We start from the raw sequence: 15,786 nt of genomic DNA on the forward strand, positions 1-15,786 counted from the left end.
CGAGTGCGCAGCGGCCGCTCCGCCCCCAGTCCGGGGCAGCAGGCGGCGAGCGGCGGGCGGGGGCGGCCGGGAAGCCATGTGGGTGTTTGGCTACGGCTCCCTCATCTGGAAGGTGGACTTCCCCTACGAGGAGAAGATGGTGGGCTGCATCCTGGGCTACAGCCGCCGCTTCTGGCAGGGCAGCACCGACCACCGCGGCGTGCCGGGCAAGGTGAGGCGGGCAGGGCGGGCGGGCGGCTCCGCTGAGTCACCGCGCGCCGCCCGCGCAGGGGGCGAGGGCGGCGGCGCCGCGCGGAGTGGGGCTCCAGGGCCCCGTCCCCCTGCTGCTCCTCGCCATGAGGTGCCGGCCCCCCGCCTTTCCCAGTGCTCCCGCAGCGCTTCCGCAGGGCGGAGGCAAAGGGCGCCGCGCGGGGACGCGGAGCGGGCTGTGCGGGAGGCCACGCGCCCCCGCACGGGCCCGCGGAACGGGGTCTCGGTGCGCGGCCAGCGCCCGCCGGCAAAGCCCGAGTGTTGGTACCGAGTAATCCCGCTGTGGAGCTGCGGGTCGTAGTAGAGCTCTGGAAACTTGGTAGGATGTATTCTGCCAAAATCCTAGATTGTATCACACCTTAAAATACATAGATTAAGTGTTAAAAAATTACATGCCCTGCAAGTTCCATATTCAAATATTGTAGTTTTGTAACTCAATCTGTCCTGCTACTACAGTTGCATCTGATTGAAATTCAAATCTCACACCAAAAAATGGGGAAAAAAAAAAAAACATTACTACAAAATATGAAGCTCCTATCTAGTGCTGAAGCAGGTTACCTGAGCTTCCTCTCAGTCACACTTATATCCAAATTCTGTCAGGGCAGCTAATATGCTTCCAGTGAGAAGACTGGGTGCAAAGGAAAGCTGATTACGTGGCTAAATCATAGCCATCCTGCTAAATGTAAACAGCAGCACTCTGGCTCATCACCTGTGTAAACCAGCTCCTTACTGCTGCACCATCAACGTTAATGCGGCCTCCTCCTGAAAGGAACAGCAGTCCTAGTTAATGTTGACATTTCTGTACTAAGTCCATGGCGCTGTAGTGATGAACGGGCATTAGCAGGAGGCACCTCTGCCCAGTAAGTAAAGACGAGCATCACCCCGTGCTTGTCCTCCAGTCACCCTGGCACAGTGAGGGGCCCCCTCCTGCTCAGGTGGTGGGAACTCATCGTGTCCCCTCTAAACACCAGCCCTGCATTCGTAATAAATACACACATGATGGAACAAGAATCAAGGGAAGAGAGGGAATAGGAGGTAATGGCACTAACTCGAATGTAGATACATTCGATTTACCAGCAATTGCCAACCCTTTTTATACATACATCCTACCTGGAGCACTGTACCTTCCCTTCTGCCCTGCTTCTTCAGAAATGCCGACCTTTTGCCGCTGCTCATCAGCCTAGAGCTGTTCTCCAACCTCTCTGCCCTCCTTCCCTGCCCAGCAGCTCCCATGTCACGAGCATGGAGACTCAGGTGATGAGCCAGCACACCTTGTTGGCCTAGGTTAGCAGGTACTAACTCACACACCCTGCTAGCTCTGAATACCAAAAACAGGTATTAGCCCAAACAAGTAATTTTTGTACTGGACAATATTCAGCATACTTTGTATTAGATACAGAGTGAGCACAAAGGAGATGCATCTTAGCTTGAAATGAACCAAGGTAATGCCTTACAGTGATTACTAGCAATAGGGAAGAACTGAGTGGAAGCTGACATTAAGAGTATTCACAACATTTCTGCAGGGCTTGCAATAATTATTATTATTTTTAAACGTAGAAGCATGTCTTAAGAACAACTGATGCTTTCTGACTCCAGTTAGTCTAATTTTGTATTGTGAAATATTGAGGACTTACCCAATACTTAAAGATAATATCAAGCCTTCCTACGATCATTTTACTGCAATAAATATTACCATGGTTCAGGTACCATCAGGAGCTGAGTGTCTAATATAAAAAATAACGGAGCTTATGGCAGTGAAACAAGTTATCTGCAAGCCAGCTCAGGCCCATAAGATGTTTCTGGGGGATGGCAGCAGTGTTGTGCAAATGCAACCAACCTAGTTCTGAACTTCAGGCCCAAAACACTTCCCCATGTTGTGCTAAAGAGCCAGACAGCAAGTACCACTTTCCTACACTACACCTGCTTTCATCTCACCCAACCTGCTATACTCACATGTGAACCTCCGTTCTCCAAACTCTGCTGCTTGGTCAGCCATGGCCATCACCTCACTGGCTGGACAGGCACAGCAAGTGTAGTGGCTGACAGAGTAATGAGTGGTGACTAGACAGCTGATTGCTCACCTTTCCAGTGGAAACACTAATTTAGGTAATTCTCACCTACCAGTCATCCCTTTACAAAGATTGTTTTCTTACAAGCATTGTGAAATACTTGTTCTTCTGTTGAATTTGGATGAACTAACACACAGGCAAAAATTATTGGGATGGGGAAAAGAGATTGTGATCCTATAAACCTGCTTTCCTTAGGGAACTAGGCTAAGGACAAAACAAAAACCACACATGACAGAGAAAGTCCTTCTCTTTAAACTCCATAAAGAAACAAAGCCCAACAGGCCACTTCTTTTTTCTTTTTTGCAAGTGTCCTTGGAGACCTCATTGCTTTATCTTCTGTTGGGCTAGGTGAAATCCACTAGGGGAACACTCAATGACTCTGCTCATGTACTAAAATGGCCACATCAGGTTAGTACCAACTTTGCCCTCAATAGCTTAGACATTTGTATTTTCAATCAAGATCATAACTAGAACCACATTTGTATGTAGGCGTATAAAATGAACCTTAAAACAAAAAAGCCCCCAAGGCTTCTTTGTTCAACTTCCATTTAAATTCTTGTTTAGACATATTAAGGGTACAGCTTATTATTTATGTAAACTGGATACTGGATTTTACATATGTTTTTTATAAATACTTTGACAAAATACTTTGACATTGACAAAACACACATTTTCCTCAGCATCAACAACTTAATACACTCTTAACTCTACAACAATTCCTAAGTTGTTACTACTACTTCCAGAGCCAAGAGAGTCCCTCAACATAAACTAGGAAAACACAGACCTAAGATTTCTCATTCTACCAGTCCAACCAAACTCCACTATAAAACCCTTAAAAAACCTCTATTACATCTGAGATGAGTTAGTCCCTAGTGGGTGGGTTACAAGAGAAATTGGCCCTCCAGTATTAGTACATTTTAAAGACCAGCAATAACACAGTAGCCAACAGGTTAAAAAACAACAAAACTCTCCTGCAAACACGGGTTGCTCCAACATTCCACGGGCAGCGCAACAAAGGAAACGGGGCATTTTGCGCACAGCAGCGGTGGCGAGCTCTGGCGCAGAGCTCGAGGTAGCACTGCCGTGACCCCTGTGCTCGTGCTGCTGCTCACCTTCTGCCGCGATCAAATGGTTAACTAGAGACGTCATTAAACACCCTTGCTATTTTATAGCTTCTCATACTCATTAATTGTGCTTCTAGGTTCCAGTGTTTGAGGAGACTCTCAAAGTAACCAGTTTTCTATTTTTCATCCAATGATATCAAACTGATCTACATTTTCCTAGGCTATTAGTTTTACACTTTTTAAATAGTAAATTCTTTCGGTATCATCCAGTTCTTGGATCTCCTCAAATAGCTTAAAATTTAGGGGCAGTGATTTACTTAGATGTATGACTCTGAAAAGTCCTAATTTTTGACAATGCTATTTAAAGAGCCTTTAGCTGAAGAGGTCTGAATGCCCTGTTTGCTTCAAGGCCTGTTTCACATAAGATAAAGAAGCTCTGTTGCAGTGCTATTCAATGACCTTTTCTAGCGTGAGATACTAAATTTATTTCTTCACACTTCTGCTGAAGATGACAAAAACAGCACTTAAGAGTAAAAGAGCTGAAGTGTGAAGCTAGCATTATTACCATGTGGTCTGAACTGATCTAAAAGATGCTGCTGCCAGGGGAGTGAACTGTCACTTCCTCTCTTTATAACTCTCCTTCCTCCCCGCTTCTGATGACCTGCTTTTGCCACTTACCTTGAGCTAGGGTTGGCGCTCACTTGATTGCATAGTACATTCCCTGAACTCACTAAAAACACTGGAACGCTAATACATTGTTTGCTGCCATCTCTGGTTAACGTGGCTTTGACATCACATGAATGCTAGAGATGCCCTTCTTGCCAACTGTCAAACTCAGCCATACTGTGAAACCAACACTGCGAGGCTGACATTCAGGGATCCTTTGTTCTATGTATGCCTCTGTCAGAAATTACCTTTAGATGTGCCTAGAAAGTCCAAAAGTCCAGAAAGTCCAAAACCCTTTCTCCTTGCAGATCCACATGCTCACTGCTCTGCAGGGTGACCACACTAACACAAGGGATTCTCCCCCCTTTCATTGATCAGATATTTGCATTTTTGCTCTGCCAATCCCTCCATGGAAAGCTATGCATGGCTTTGCCCTGTTTCTAGGATCACTGGTGGAGAGAAGATCTGTGCGGGTGTGCACCTGGGAGTGGCTATCAGCTGCTCGCAGGCAAACTAGTGTTAATCTGCTAGTGTGTTGTCACTAGCAGATTAAAATTCCATCTAGAGGATCCCAGTGAAAACTCCTGCAAGATTCTGCATGTATCCAATTACTGAATGATTCAGCTTTAGGTAAAAATAACATAGGGCTTTAGTCTATTGAAAGTGAAATGAGACAAGCATTTCTTGAGGAAACTGTGCAGATAAGGTTCTCTGTAAAGACGTTAGCAGTATCATGCTAGTCTGTATTTCTCCACTTCCTGTTCTTCAGAAAGGAAATGCTAGGAATGCCACCCTTCAGAAATTACCTCTGCACTCTGACTCCTGGCATCTTACGTGTATGGCAAAATAAACACTGAATTACTTCTTAGAAAGGAGGAAAAAATGCATTGTAACTTCAAATGTGAAGTTAAAATGACATTAATTGTATATTAAATCACACAATGTTCTTTTTTAATGTTTTAATACACAATGTTGAGGAAGTCAGGCCCTTAATTCATACAGAATTTTCACATATGAGATAAATCAGCTAGATACACACACCATGCCAGGGAAACACAGGCCGATCAATACACTGTGGCCAAATGGTAAAATGTCTGGATTTGTGTAGGACGATCTCAATCTCATGTTAAAGCCCTTCTACCTTGTAGGCATAACTGCCTTGCCTAGTATAAAGCATATTTTCAATAGGTATCATTTTTCAAATGTTCATCAGACACTGAAAGTATTACCCAATATCACAATAGAAAGATATCCTCCCAATTTAGGTCTGTCTTCCAGGCCAACTTTTAGCATTCATCAGCTGGCCTTGGTTCTATATAATCATTTACTCTGACAGGTTCTTCCTGCTGAAGGGCTGTCAGTAGTGCAGTGAGTGGAAAAAACAGACAGGCTACTGTTAGATCAGAGTGAGCCACAGGAGAAGGAAGTATAAAAAGCTACTTTTTGTTTAAGTAAGCTTATGCTTTTAAGGAAACCATTTTAAACTACTGCAATCCCATTTATTAGCATACTTTGAACTCCCTTTTAGAGAAAGGTTTTGAGGTAATCAAGTTGAAGTTATTTTTAGGTAAATATTTCTTTTCATTCTAGTTTATTTTCATGCCCAGATGCTGAAACTAATTGATTCTTCTTTTGGTAGGTGTTCAGTTATTTCAGCATCTGAGCAGTGGTACAGAACCACTGAGAGCAGCCTAGCAGTGGGAGGCCTTTGTCAGTTTATAGAGGACACCTCAGCTGTTTAACCATGAAGATGGGGTCCCAGGGAACATTATCTCAGTGTAACTCAACAAACCCTCCTCACCAGGAGGATTGTTACAGCCTCTAGCATGAATGCTACAACATGCTAATGCTATTCTCCTGTTGTACTTAATCTAGATTGGTAAAAATCTGTAAGAGTCATAAATTGGCACCTGGTTGCCTCCAAAACGTTGCAGATAAATGATTGTGGAAAGGACTGCAGGAGGTGCCAAAGTGATTCAGGATCTTAAACCATCCTTCCTCTTACTTTCATGCACTAGTGCTCGTCTTCTCCAACATAAATATCTGAGCCAGCGAGTAACTACTGCTTCTGTTGCTGCAGACTTCACAGTGGTGGTTAATGCCTCCTGCCACACGTAGTTAACACAGGAATACATCTGGGGGCCTCTAGAGTATAGGACGACTGAGGCCCTGCATTGAAATACAGAGCTAAAGGAAGATGTGATTAATTTTCCCCAGCAACTTCCCTTTTGATTCAGAGAGGTGATAGTGGCAAGAGCTATAAATGCTTAGGAAGATCTTTTGAGAGGCCCCAAACCTTCAGCTTTGTTTCAGTGTGGTCCTTGCAGAGCTGCATTTTTGGGCCTTCCTGGCAGCAGAATGCCAGAACAAAGTCAAGCAAATCCTTTAGTCAAAGGCATCTGATTTAGATCTTTCAACTTTGCCTTTGTCAGAACTCTCTGAGCACAATAAAGATGGTTTGGGTTTAAATTATAAAATCAACAGTTTATAGAGTTGTTACTTTCTTACTCAGCTACCAAAGGCAATGCCCAAGGTTCCTTAATGCTGTTTAATTTGGGTAATTTCATGCAAGACAGACTCTATAAAACCCCTCCTTCCTTAGATAAACAGACAGATTGTTCTTTCATCACATATGATATCTGTACAGTACTTACTCTTTCATTTAACATTCAGGCTTTCAAGGAAGGTATTTCGGGAAACAGAAATAGAGAGAAAGTGTTTTCCTACCACAGAACATCTCTTTAATCTATAATTTACAAAACCCCAATGACCAGTATTGAGCATACAAGTTACAGAAGTATTAATAGTCAAGGAAAAAAAAAAAAAAAGCTATGTGGAAAATTGAGCTGATATGTTTATGGATTTGCACTGTGGCATATGGCGAGTCCTCCTAGGACTCTTAATGGTATGGGCAATGCAGTCCTCTGAAAAAAAGGTTTTGTTGTTTGTTTGTGTGTTTTAATCCCAGTGCTGCCAATGAAGTACACATCACTTGCAAATCTAGAGGAAGTAACTCATTTCAAGCAGAATATGGTTTCTTGCAGAAGCCTTACAAATCCATTTAAAAAATTGTTTAGGAGTCAAAAATAATCCAAGGATAATCCCATCAAGATAACAGATTGCATTTTAAAATGTTTTCAGTAAGGTTTGGGGAGGGGGGGGAGAGAAAAAGTTTCCATGGGGGAAAAAGGAATTAAACACAATTAAAGATCAAAACACAAGATTTAGGATCAAGTGATCTGCTTTTACAGTTGAAGGAGCAACATACTTGAAAGTTACCAGGAACATAAGGAGAAATTGAGGTAACAAATATGTTGAAAACACAGAATTATTCAGCATATCTCAGTCTAGGACTCACTGAAAAATTGCATACTGACAGACAATAAAATGACAGACAAATTTTCTGCTCACAGCCTTGTGGGAATAACCATTAGTGGGTATACACAACAAAAGGTTGGGTATTACCTGTCATAACCAGGAAACAACTGGGTCATTATAGATAGTTTTCTGAGAAAAAAATACCCTTGCAAGGAGAAAAACAAGCAAACAAAAACACACATAGGTGAATCATTAGGAAATTAATGATTAGGAGGGGAGTGAATAGCACATGAGCCAATGGTGCACCTGTGCCTTGAATATTGTGCGGGATACCAGACACTCCATCTCAGAGCAGACAACAAAGATTAGTTATTTGTCCTACTATCAGAACTAAGGATACTTAACAAGAAAGTAGGGAAGAGCTGCTTCATATTAAAAAAGTCACTAGCAGATTTTGCCCTGTGTTTTCAGAAACAGCTAACTAGCTAAATGCTCATAAGATTAGGAATTGCCAAGCATCATAGCATGTAACTGACATTATTATACTTAATTAGCATGAATTAAGCCATAAGTGCTAATATTTTGCTAGCTTGCAGATAAAACAGACTTCTACATGTTACATTACTTCCTATGACCACGAATGATACTTTTGTATGCATGTAAAAAGCTTAATGTATATAAATCCATAATATTTCCATACATTTTTATATTTATTATCTTACATACATCATTTGCTTCTAGAGATGAAAAACAGCAGCGCAACTGAGGAGAAGCAAGGTGGCTGAGGAGGGTGCATAGAGGATAGTTCTGTAATCGTGAATTATTGCCAGCTTTTTAAATGGAAAAAGAAGTGAATCTGAATAGCACCTACATAGCAAGGATACTCAAATTTCCCCATTTATCACTACACTTGAAATTAACTTGTGTTGCAGACATTTTCCATTCAAAACAGAATATTTTATCATCACTTCTATTAATCTAATACACACGAAACTCTTTCTTAAAAAAAAATACACAAACCATGCCTCAATCATCCAAAGATTTGCACTTTCTTGAGACCCTCCTGGCTTAGTTGACTGTCGCTTTTATTACTTTTCATTGCTTTAGTGTTTCTTTGATGCTGATGATTTCCAGTGAAAGCTTCTAACTGAATAAGGGTATTCCTTTTAATTCTAGCCTGGAAGAGTTGTGACCCTTGTTGAAGACCCTGAGGTACAGTACTGCTGGTTTGTTTATAGTATTTACTCTAGAGTGCACACAACTTCCTAGTGCATCCCAACTTGCATACATAGTCTCCATTTTTTTTTTTGCTTCTCCTATAGCAAATTGAGTTACATTTATCAAACGTTCTCCCAAAATTTCCTGGATTAATACCAGTGATCCCTGACTCTTCAAAATAAATCAGTCTAAATTAAGCAACTGGAAGTAGTTTGGGTCAATTATTACCAAATGTATGTTTTGAAGCATTTTCCTGTATAGTCCCTGCTGCTATTCTGTTACAAAGGATGCCGAATTTTGCTTTCAGCATATAGTGCCTGAAGATATCCTGGTATTAGACAGAAGTTGTATCAGAACCTTGGCTGCCTAAAGTAAAGATTGAAACATACCAAGATTATGCTGCAGTGGTGTGTGGCTACATAAACAAAATGCTTAAGAATATAAATGCCACCAAGTGTGATTTTGATTTCTCCTTAATACTGTGAGGTAAGCCCCGATGTCTGGGGAGGGAGCAAGAGGGCCTGTTCCCAGGGGATTCTTTCCATAAGCAAGAGGTGCAGCCCAAGGTGGCACTAGGGACACATCCAACCCCACGCGTGCAGCTGTGGGCAGCTGTGCTTTCCATGTCCATCAGGCTTCTCACACCTCAAGGAAGTGGATCCCTGCAGCTAGTGCAGCCTCCAGAGAAGATAGGAGGCCAGGAAGAGTGGCCTGGAAGCACAGGTAGAGCAAGGACATGTAACACAACACCATTAGCTAAGCAAAATGGGCTTTTTGGGAGTAGCTTTTATTTATTGTTGCACATTTATAAAATGCTGCCTTATCAATATATTAGTCACCACTACCACAAGTTGACTTCAAGCGTGATGCAACATTGTATTGAAGTTATCTCTACTTAGCCAAAGCAAAATACTTTTAGCACTGACATTTCCCTGAAATAGCAGCAACAAATAGAGGTAAGTGTAGAGATAACTGTAAACTTCAACTGTTTTTGCAGTTAGCAAGACCAGCAAAACACAGTGCACTGTTTCTCATTGTGATTTTCTGTACCTTTCTAGTAAGTGGTGTGGGGTTTTTTTCAGATTACTGTACTGTAGGGCACCATTATGTTACACTGACTCCTATATAAACAAAGAATGGTTATATTCGTTGTCACTCAGTTTGTATTGCTAAGCAGACTTACTCGTTGCCATAGGAACCTTTTTCCCCTTAGCAAACCAGTTTAGTTTTGCTGGGTTTTTTTCTTTCTTTCTTTTTTTCTTTTTTTCCTTTTCTCCAGAAACTGGTATGGACAGAGAAGCAAAAAGAGGAGAGAGAAAAAAAAAAAAGTAACTTGCTTTAACTTCAGCTACTAATTCTGCATTAAAAAATAAAAAATATAACCTTACTCTGAAGGCATCTTAGCAGACTGTTACTTCCCTCTCCACCCCAAAAGCACACTTTCAACAGTAGTGGTTCTCTCACTTGACAAATGCCAGCCCTCAGCTCTATGCTGATCTATCAGTCCTTTTGAAGTAGATTATTTTTCACCAGTGATACACAGATTTTTCCAACCTGTACTAGTTCAGAGAATTATTTTTTAACTTCTTCCATTTCATTGTCAGTGAAGGGGAAACCACATAGGAAAAGGTGAACATACTCCTTGTCAGATTTCTGTACATGATGCTCCAACCTCCGACACTCAAAACCCAAGTGATCTAACAGTACATATCTGCTTTAAATGAAGGTTATGAAATCCCATCACCAACATGCTTTATATGTTTTTCTGTCAGCACTAAGTATGTCCCCACAAAAGGGACTGTTTCAAAAAACTAATAGACAGCTTAAGTTGATCCGCACATAAAAGTTGAGGGAAAGAACTGAATCTGGTATTGCCCAGTGCTGTTCTTAACCACAGTACATCTAATAGTGTAGCCATCTACAGAGGAGGCAAGAAAAAAGAACTTCTACAGCTTCTCTGATTTTTTTTTTTAAATAAAATGCCATTGACCAACATATGGCCTTGACTGCAAAATTCAGCACTTAAGACCATCTGTGTGAGGAGGGTTCCTATGTCATGGATAAATACTAAAATCCAGTTTTAGAAAGAAAGACAATAGATAGTCTCTGTCTTCATTAATATAGCAGTGGTATATATGCACCAACTTAATTGCTGGAGGAATCTACATTTGGTGTTGTCAATAGACAGAAAAAAAACACCTTTCATTTTAAAATAATATACTAGTAAGAAACAATTTTGTTGACTTTAATGAGTAAAGCGGATCAACATTCTTCTGTGTTACTTTAAAAGAGGTCCATACACAGATCTCATGGATTTCCTTCTGTATGATAGAAATAATATATATAGGGCAATGTAATTAATTCACCCCCAAAATAAGTACTTTCTTAGAGCTTTTATCTGTGAAGACAATGAAGAAATATCCAAATTCTTAAGGAGTGGTAATGAAATTTACACTAACAGTATTTGCTGAGGTGCTGGATATGTCAAGTTTAGTTCTGCAAAATAAAGGTTCATCTCCTAGCTTTTTTCTTCTCCTTGAGTTCAACTGAGAGTGCATTCACTTCACACAAGTAAAAGAAGAGAAATAAAACTGCAATGAAATAGAGAAAGGATCTGATTAAATTTACTTTTAATTTGGCACTGTTTACACCTTTAATATTTACTGCACTAATTTTTGAGGTCAAGAGAATACATTGCATTCTTTCAATCATCACTTTAGGCAATAGTCTTTAGAAGCCCAAGCAAAGTGTTTTTACTATTTCAAACTTAATTGCAAAAAAATGTTTCCTGCCTCAAAATTCCTGCATCAAATGTTTCCAGCATCAAAATACATGAGGAAGCCACATAATTATTAGTCTGAATGAAGATTTCCTAAATAAAAAGTTCTTATTGTGGAAGAAGAATCTTTCATTGAACAACATAAGAAATAGGTAAGACAGAAAACAGAAAATATATATATATATATATAATGCAATTTTAAGATGGTTTTACCAAAATAAAATAGAAATACATTAATTTGTGAGTATCTTCTAAAATCCTGCTTGGATTTTCTTTCCTTATATCAACAGGGGTGTGTGTGGGGTGTTGCTTATAGATTGCCAGCTGGACAAGAATGCGAAGTAAAGGCGTATCTGGACTTCAGAGAGAAAGGAGGCTACAGGACTACAACTGTCATTTTCTATCCAAAAGACACATCAATAAAACCATTTGATGTATTGTTATATATCGGATCTTGCGATAACCCTAATTACCTTGGCCCAGCACCTCTAGAAGAAATTGCTGAACAGATATTTAATGCAGTTGGTCCTAGTGGAAGAAACACAGAATATCTATTTGAACTTGCTAATTCTATCAGAAATCTTGTACCAGAAGATGTAGATGAACATCTCTTCTCCTTAGAGAAACTAGTAAAGGAACTCCTAGAAAAACACCAAAACTTAAACTGCATATAAATAAATAAAAAAAAAAAAACAATTTTAATGATCTTGTTTCATCTTAAAAAGAATGGTTTTGTTGCACAACGGGCATATGACTTGGAAGCATGTTTATCTGTATTATGCTATCTTATTTATTTTAATCTTGCATTCAAGACACAGTAGCTAAGACTCATTATTAAAAAAGTCATTCTTTAAGAGTCTGTAGAAAAGGGGAGCAGGGGAAGTGTTTTAGGTTTGAATCATATGTTTCGTTATAAAAAAATCTCAAAGAAATAACTTAAGCCTGATTTTGCTTGAAGATTTTCTTTTTAATTTCAGGTTTAGAAAAAGCCTTCAAGTTATTTTAAGATCAAAGCCAGCATTCAGATAGAACTCCCCTTGATTTAAGTGATAGTTCTTTCTGATTCAAGAATACAGGATTGGGACTCAGTGCAGCTTGAAAGATGTTAAGTATTTATTGTGAATTGCACAGTAAATACACTGCATTTATCATACCAAGATTCAGCTTAATTTCAGTGAAGTTATTCCACTGAATTAGTAACCTTACCCTTTGCATGTTAGTTTTCCTTAGGAGAGGAGAAACAGTTCTATTGTCAAGGAAATACTTTCCCTAGGCTAATTACTTCAAGCCCCTGAAAAGAAAAGCATAAGGTGTTTGATGTAAATAAGCCATATCATATGGGTGCCTCATCTTTTAATATAAAGCATAAAGCTAAAATGTTAAAATAATTCTGGATATGACCTGAATCCACAATATAGCACAAATGTTCTGAAATTCCTCTCTCTGCCTTTAGATGGTGCTGTAACCTCTTCTATAAAATAAATAAAGAACAGCCAGTCTTTGAGGACAGATTTTAAGTCAGAATTTTCAGCCATTTTTTCAGGGATTCACAGACAAAAGGCAATTAAGAAAGCAACTGTGTCTTCAGCAGACTTCTATATGTTGTATGGACATCCAACCAAAGGCAGTTGGAAAGCCACCAGTTTAGGCTAGTAGGTTTACTTTATGAAAAAGTTAGGTAAATAGGGTTTCCATCCCAACAAAAACTTTTCTTGCTTCTCAAAATTTAAGGTTATTTTTAAAGGTTAATCTTTAACAAGCTCTTTTTTATATATGTTAATATATAAAAAGTCCTATTTCAAATACCACATCGCATCATGTTTTCTCATATTGAAAAAAATGTATGTGTTCAGCTGTAGCTTGCAAGCCTATATTTTGCATCAGCAATTGCCATATATGTTTATTACACCTTGCCCCTTTTTGTCTTTACATCTTCCCGTTAAGTGCTTGCAATTGTGTGAAAATATCAGAATTATCAAAATAACAAGCTGCTTTCATTTTACTTGGCCACATAAAAAGCCAACAGAACATAATTGTGTGTTAAAAAGAAACATTTGAAAAGGCCACCTAGGTTAAGTGGATTGTAGGATATTACAATTTAAATCTAAATTATAGATAACTCATTTTAAAAAAAAAATCTTTTATTTTCCCAGATTGTTTTGCAGACGATTTTACTGCATTTCTGGCATCTTTTAAGCAAACATTAATCAAGACAAAAATAGTCTAGTTGTATTTAGAAGCTACCAGTTAATATTAATGGCATATACCGCTATTTTAAGAGTGCATGATAGGGTACTACCTGGTGGACTAACCTGAACTGCAGAAGCTCATCTTTTCTTCCCACACAAACTGAGGCCCCATTTTCCAATTAGTACGTGCAAGCTACTTGTAAACTGATGGAATAGTTGCAACAGTCTTGATTCTCCACTGAGCCATGGTGGTTTAAGACAGATATAACTGAGTGGAAAAGCAACCCCCCAAAAATTTGGCCGTACAGCAGGACAGAAGCATGATCAGAATATTCATGTTTCTATAGTTAACATGAGTCATTAAGAGGACTGAAGATAGAATTACTTGAGTGACTTTACAGACAGACTGAAGATTTACAGTGATAGTCAACACCCAAGTGAACATTAATTAATACAAGTGTGTTTCATTGCACATACATTTATTCCCCTTGACTTAAAGGGTAACTCTTAAGTGTTTACTGGATACCTAACTGCAACAAAAGTGTTATGTATAGTTTATTTCAAGAATATTTAAATGTTACAAAGAAATACTAACCTTTCTCTCCCCCAAAATATATATTTTATTTATAAATATATATAAAGAGAGAGAGAGTGCACACCTGTCTTCCGCTTACCTTAAGTAAACTGTAGGAACGTTAAATCAGATCAAATGGACATGTCCAACCTCTACATTATTTTTTAATTCTTTCATCAAAGGCTTATCCTGTCCCTTGAGAGAGAAAGGGGATGCAAAAAACAATTCTACTGATTTAAAAAAAAAAAAAGCTCTCTTTAAAACTATATTTAAGCTCTAAACTTTGTAATTTTTATAACAGTCTAGATTTGATTCCAGAGTCATGCAATCTGCAGTAATAACGATGGAGCATCGTTATTACACCTGCTTTCGTTGTACAGGATTTGAGCTGTGACTCTGCCCATAGCTTCAATCACCCACAAAAGCCTAGTACTCAGTCAGCTACATTACTTGACACACGACCTTTTTTATACCATGTGATTAGTTCTTTTTTTTCCTACTGACTAGAACTGTCTCTATATCTGTGATGGAACTGTAGAGATTTTAGAGACGGTTTCATCATACACACACACACACAGACTAAACTACCTCGAAACTTGTTTCCAAACAGTGCCCGAGGAAACAAGAGTCATCCACGTTGTCAGATTTCACTCCCTGCAAGTAGAAAATTCAAATCACCAAGTAGTCCACATGGCCCTGTGTCCTTCTCTGCACGAAGGATGCAGTTTGTATTTGTATGCTACACGGTCTTCACTGGTGTGCCTGCACAGTAAAGTTTAAGTCCATTTGTAGGAAAAGCAACTTGTCCAACAGCTGGTCAAGATCTCATCTCCCCATGATGATGTGAACAATCCACTTAATCTTCCACATGGAAAGGAATTACCACTGAGCAGTATATAGCTATATACCTGCAAACTCTTTTGAAACCTCCCCAAAAAATGCCCTGAAAAAAGCTGTAAGTTCATAAAAGTTATGAATTTAACTTGCACGGTAAAATTTAAATTTGTATAAAGACTGCAGTAATACAGTTTTTCTTATTTGTGAATAAAAATCAAAATGCAAACATTAAAGTATACTTCTGTAATACCCAATATTCTTGTATATGATCACTTAACCATTTAATATCCAGATTGTTATTAAATACATAATCATCTTCTGTGACTATTGAAATCTGTAACCTGAATATGCAACATTTTCCTTGCTTTTTTCTTCATGTCTAACTTTTCATAAATAAGTACTCTTCATACTCCTTTGACTGCCACTGACTGTAAACTGACCTGTCTTCTGAATCAATCATAAAACTTTTGCAAACAAACTTGTATTTCTTATTGTGAAAGAATCCAAGGAGAAGGAAAGTCAAAACAGTCTGTAATCACCAGAGTTGTCGTAGGATCCCCAACAATAATTCCCATCTTTCTTTCTTCAGCCCTTTCTCTGTTCCTTATTTCTCACAGGTGAAGAAAGATCAGATGGAACTGGCCTATTCTGCTCTAATTTGGAAATTCTGTGCTGAATCCTTCAGGCAGCTGATCACCCCATTACAAGTTACCTATATACACAGAGCCTTTGGGTACTTTCTTTCAGAGCTCGGTTTAGTCACTCAGAAGCAAGCAATGTTGAATACTCCTTAAAAACACAGTACTACCCTAAACTTAGAATC

General features: G+C 39.1%; 1 protein-coding gene across 1 annotated transcript; it reads left to right on the forward strand.

Annotated features, from left to right (window-relative positions):
• The first annotated feature begins 55 nt into the window (after positions 1–55).
• Positions 56–12,117, forward strand: CHAC2 (ChaC glutathione specific gamma-glutamylcyclotransferase 2). The gene is made up of 3 exons (XM_088526002.1): positions 56–211; positions 8,543–8,578; positions 11,654–12,117. Exons 1-3 carry the CDS (start codon positions 77–79, stop codon positions 12,035–12,037), a joined length of 555 nt encoding a protein of 184 aa, XP_088382128.1. The 5' UTR covers positions 56–76; the 3' UTR covers positions 12,038–12,117.
• Positions 12,118–15,786: the final 3,669 nt, after the last annotated feature.

The sequence above is a fragment of the Tinamus guttatus genome, unplaced genomic scaffold, assembly GCF_059628265.1.
Source record: "Tinamus guttatus ecotype Peru unplaced genomic scaffold, ASM5962826v1 Tinamus_guttatus_pri_ptg000241l, whole genome shotgun sequence".
NCBI classification, from domain to species: domain Eukaryota; kingdom Metazoa; phylum Chordata; class Aves; order Tinamiformes; family Tinamidae; genus Tinamus; species Tinamus guttatus.

Excerpts from the sequence above, each read along its gene's own strand:
- CHAC2 (XM_088526002.1), top strand. The coding sequence starts at position 77 with ATGTGGGTGTTTGGCTACGGCTCCCTCATCTGGAAGGTGGACTTCCCC. Across the intron at positions 212-8,542 it reads ACCGCGGCGTGCCGGGCAAG|CCTGGAAGAGTTGTGACCCT; the intron begins GTGAGGCGGGCA and ends TTTTAATTCTAG. Across the intron at positions 8,579-11,653 it reads CCCTTGTTGAAGACCCTGAG|GGGTGTGTGTGGGGTGTTGC; the intron begins GTACAGTACTGC and ends TTATATCAACAG.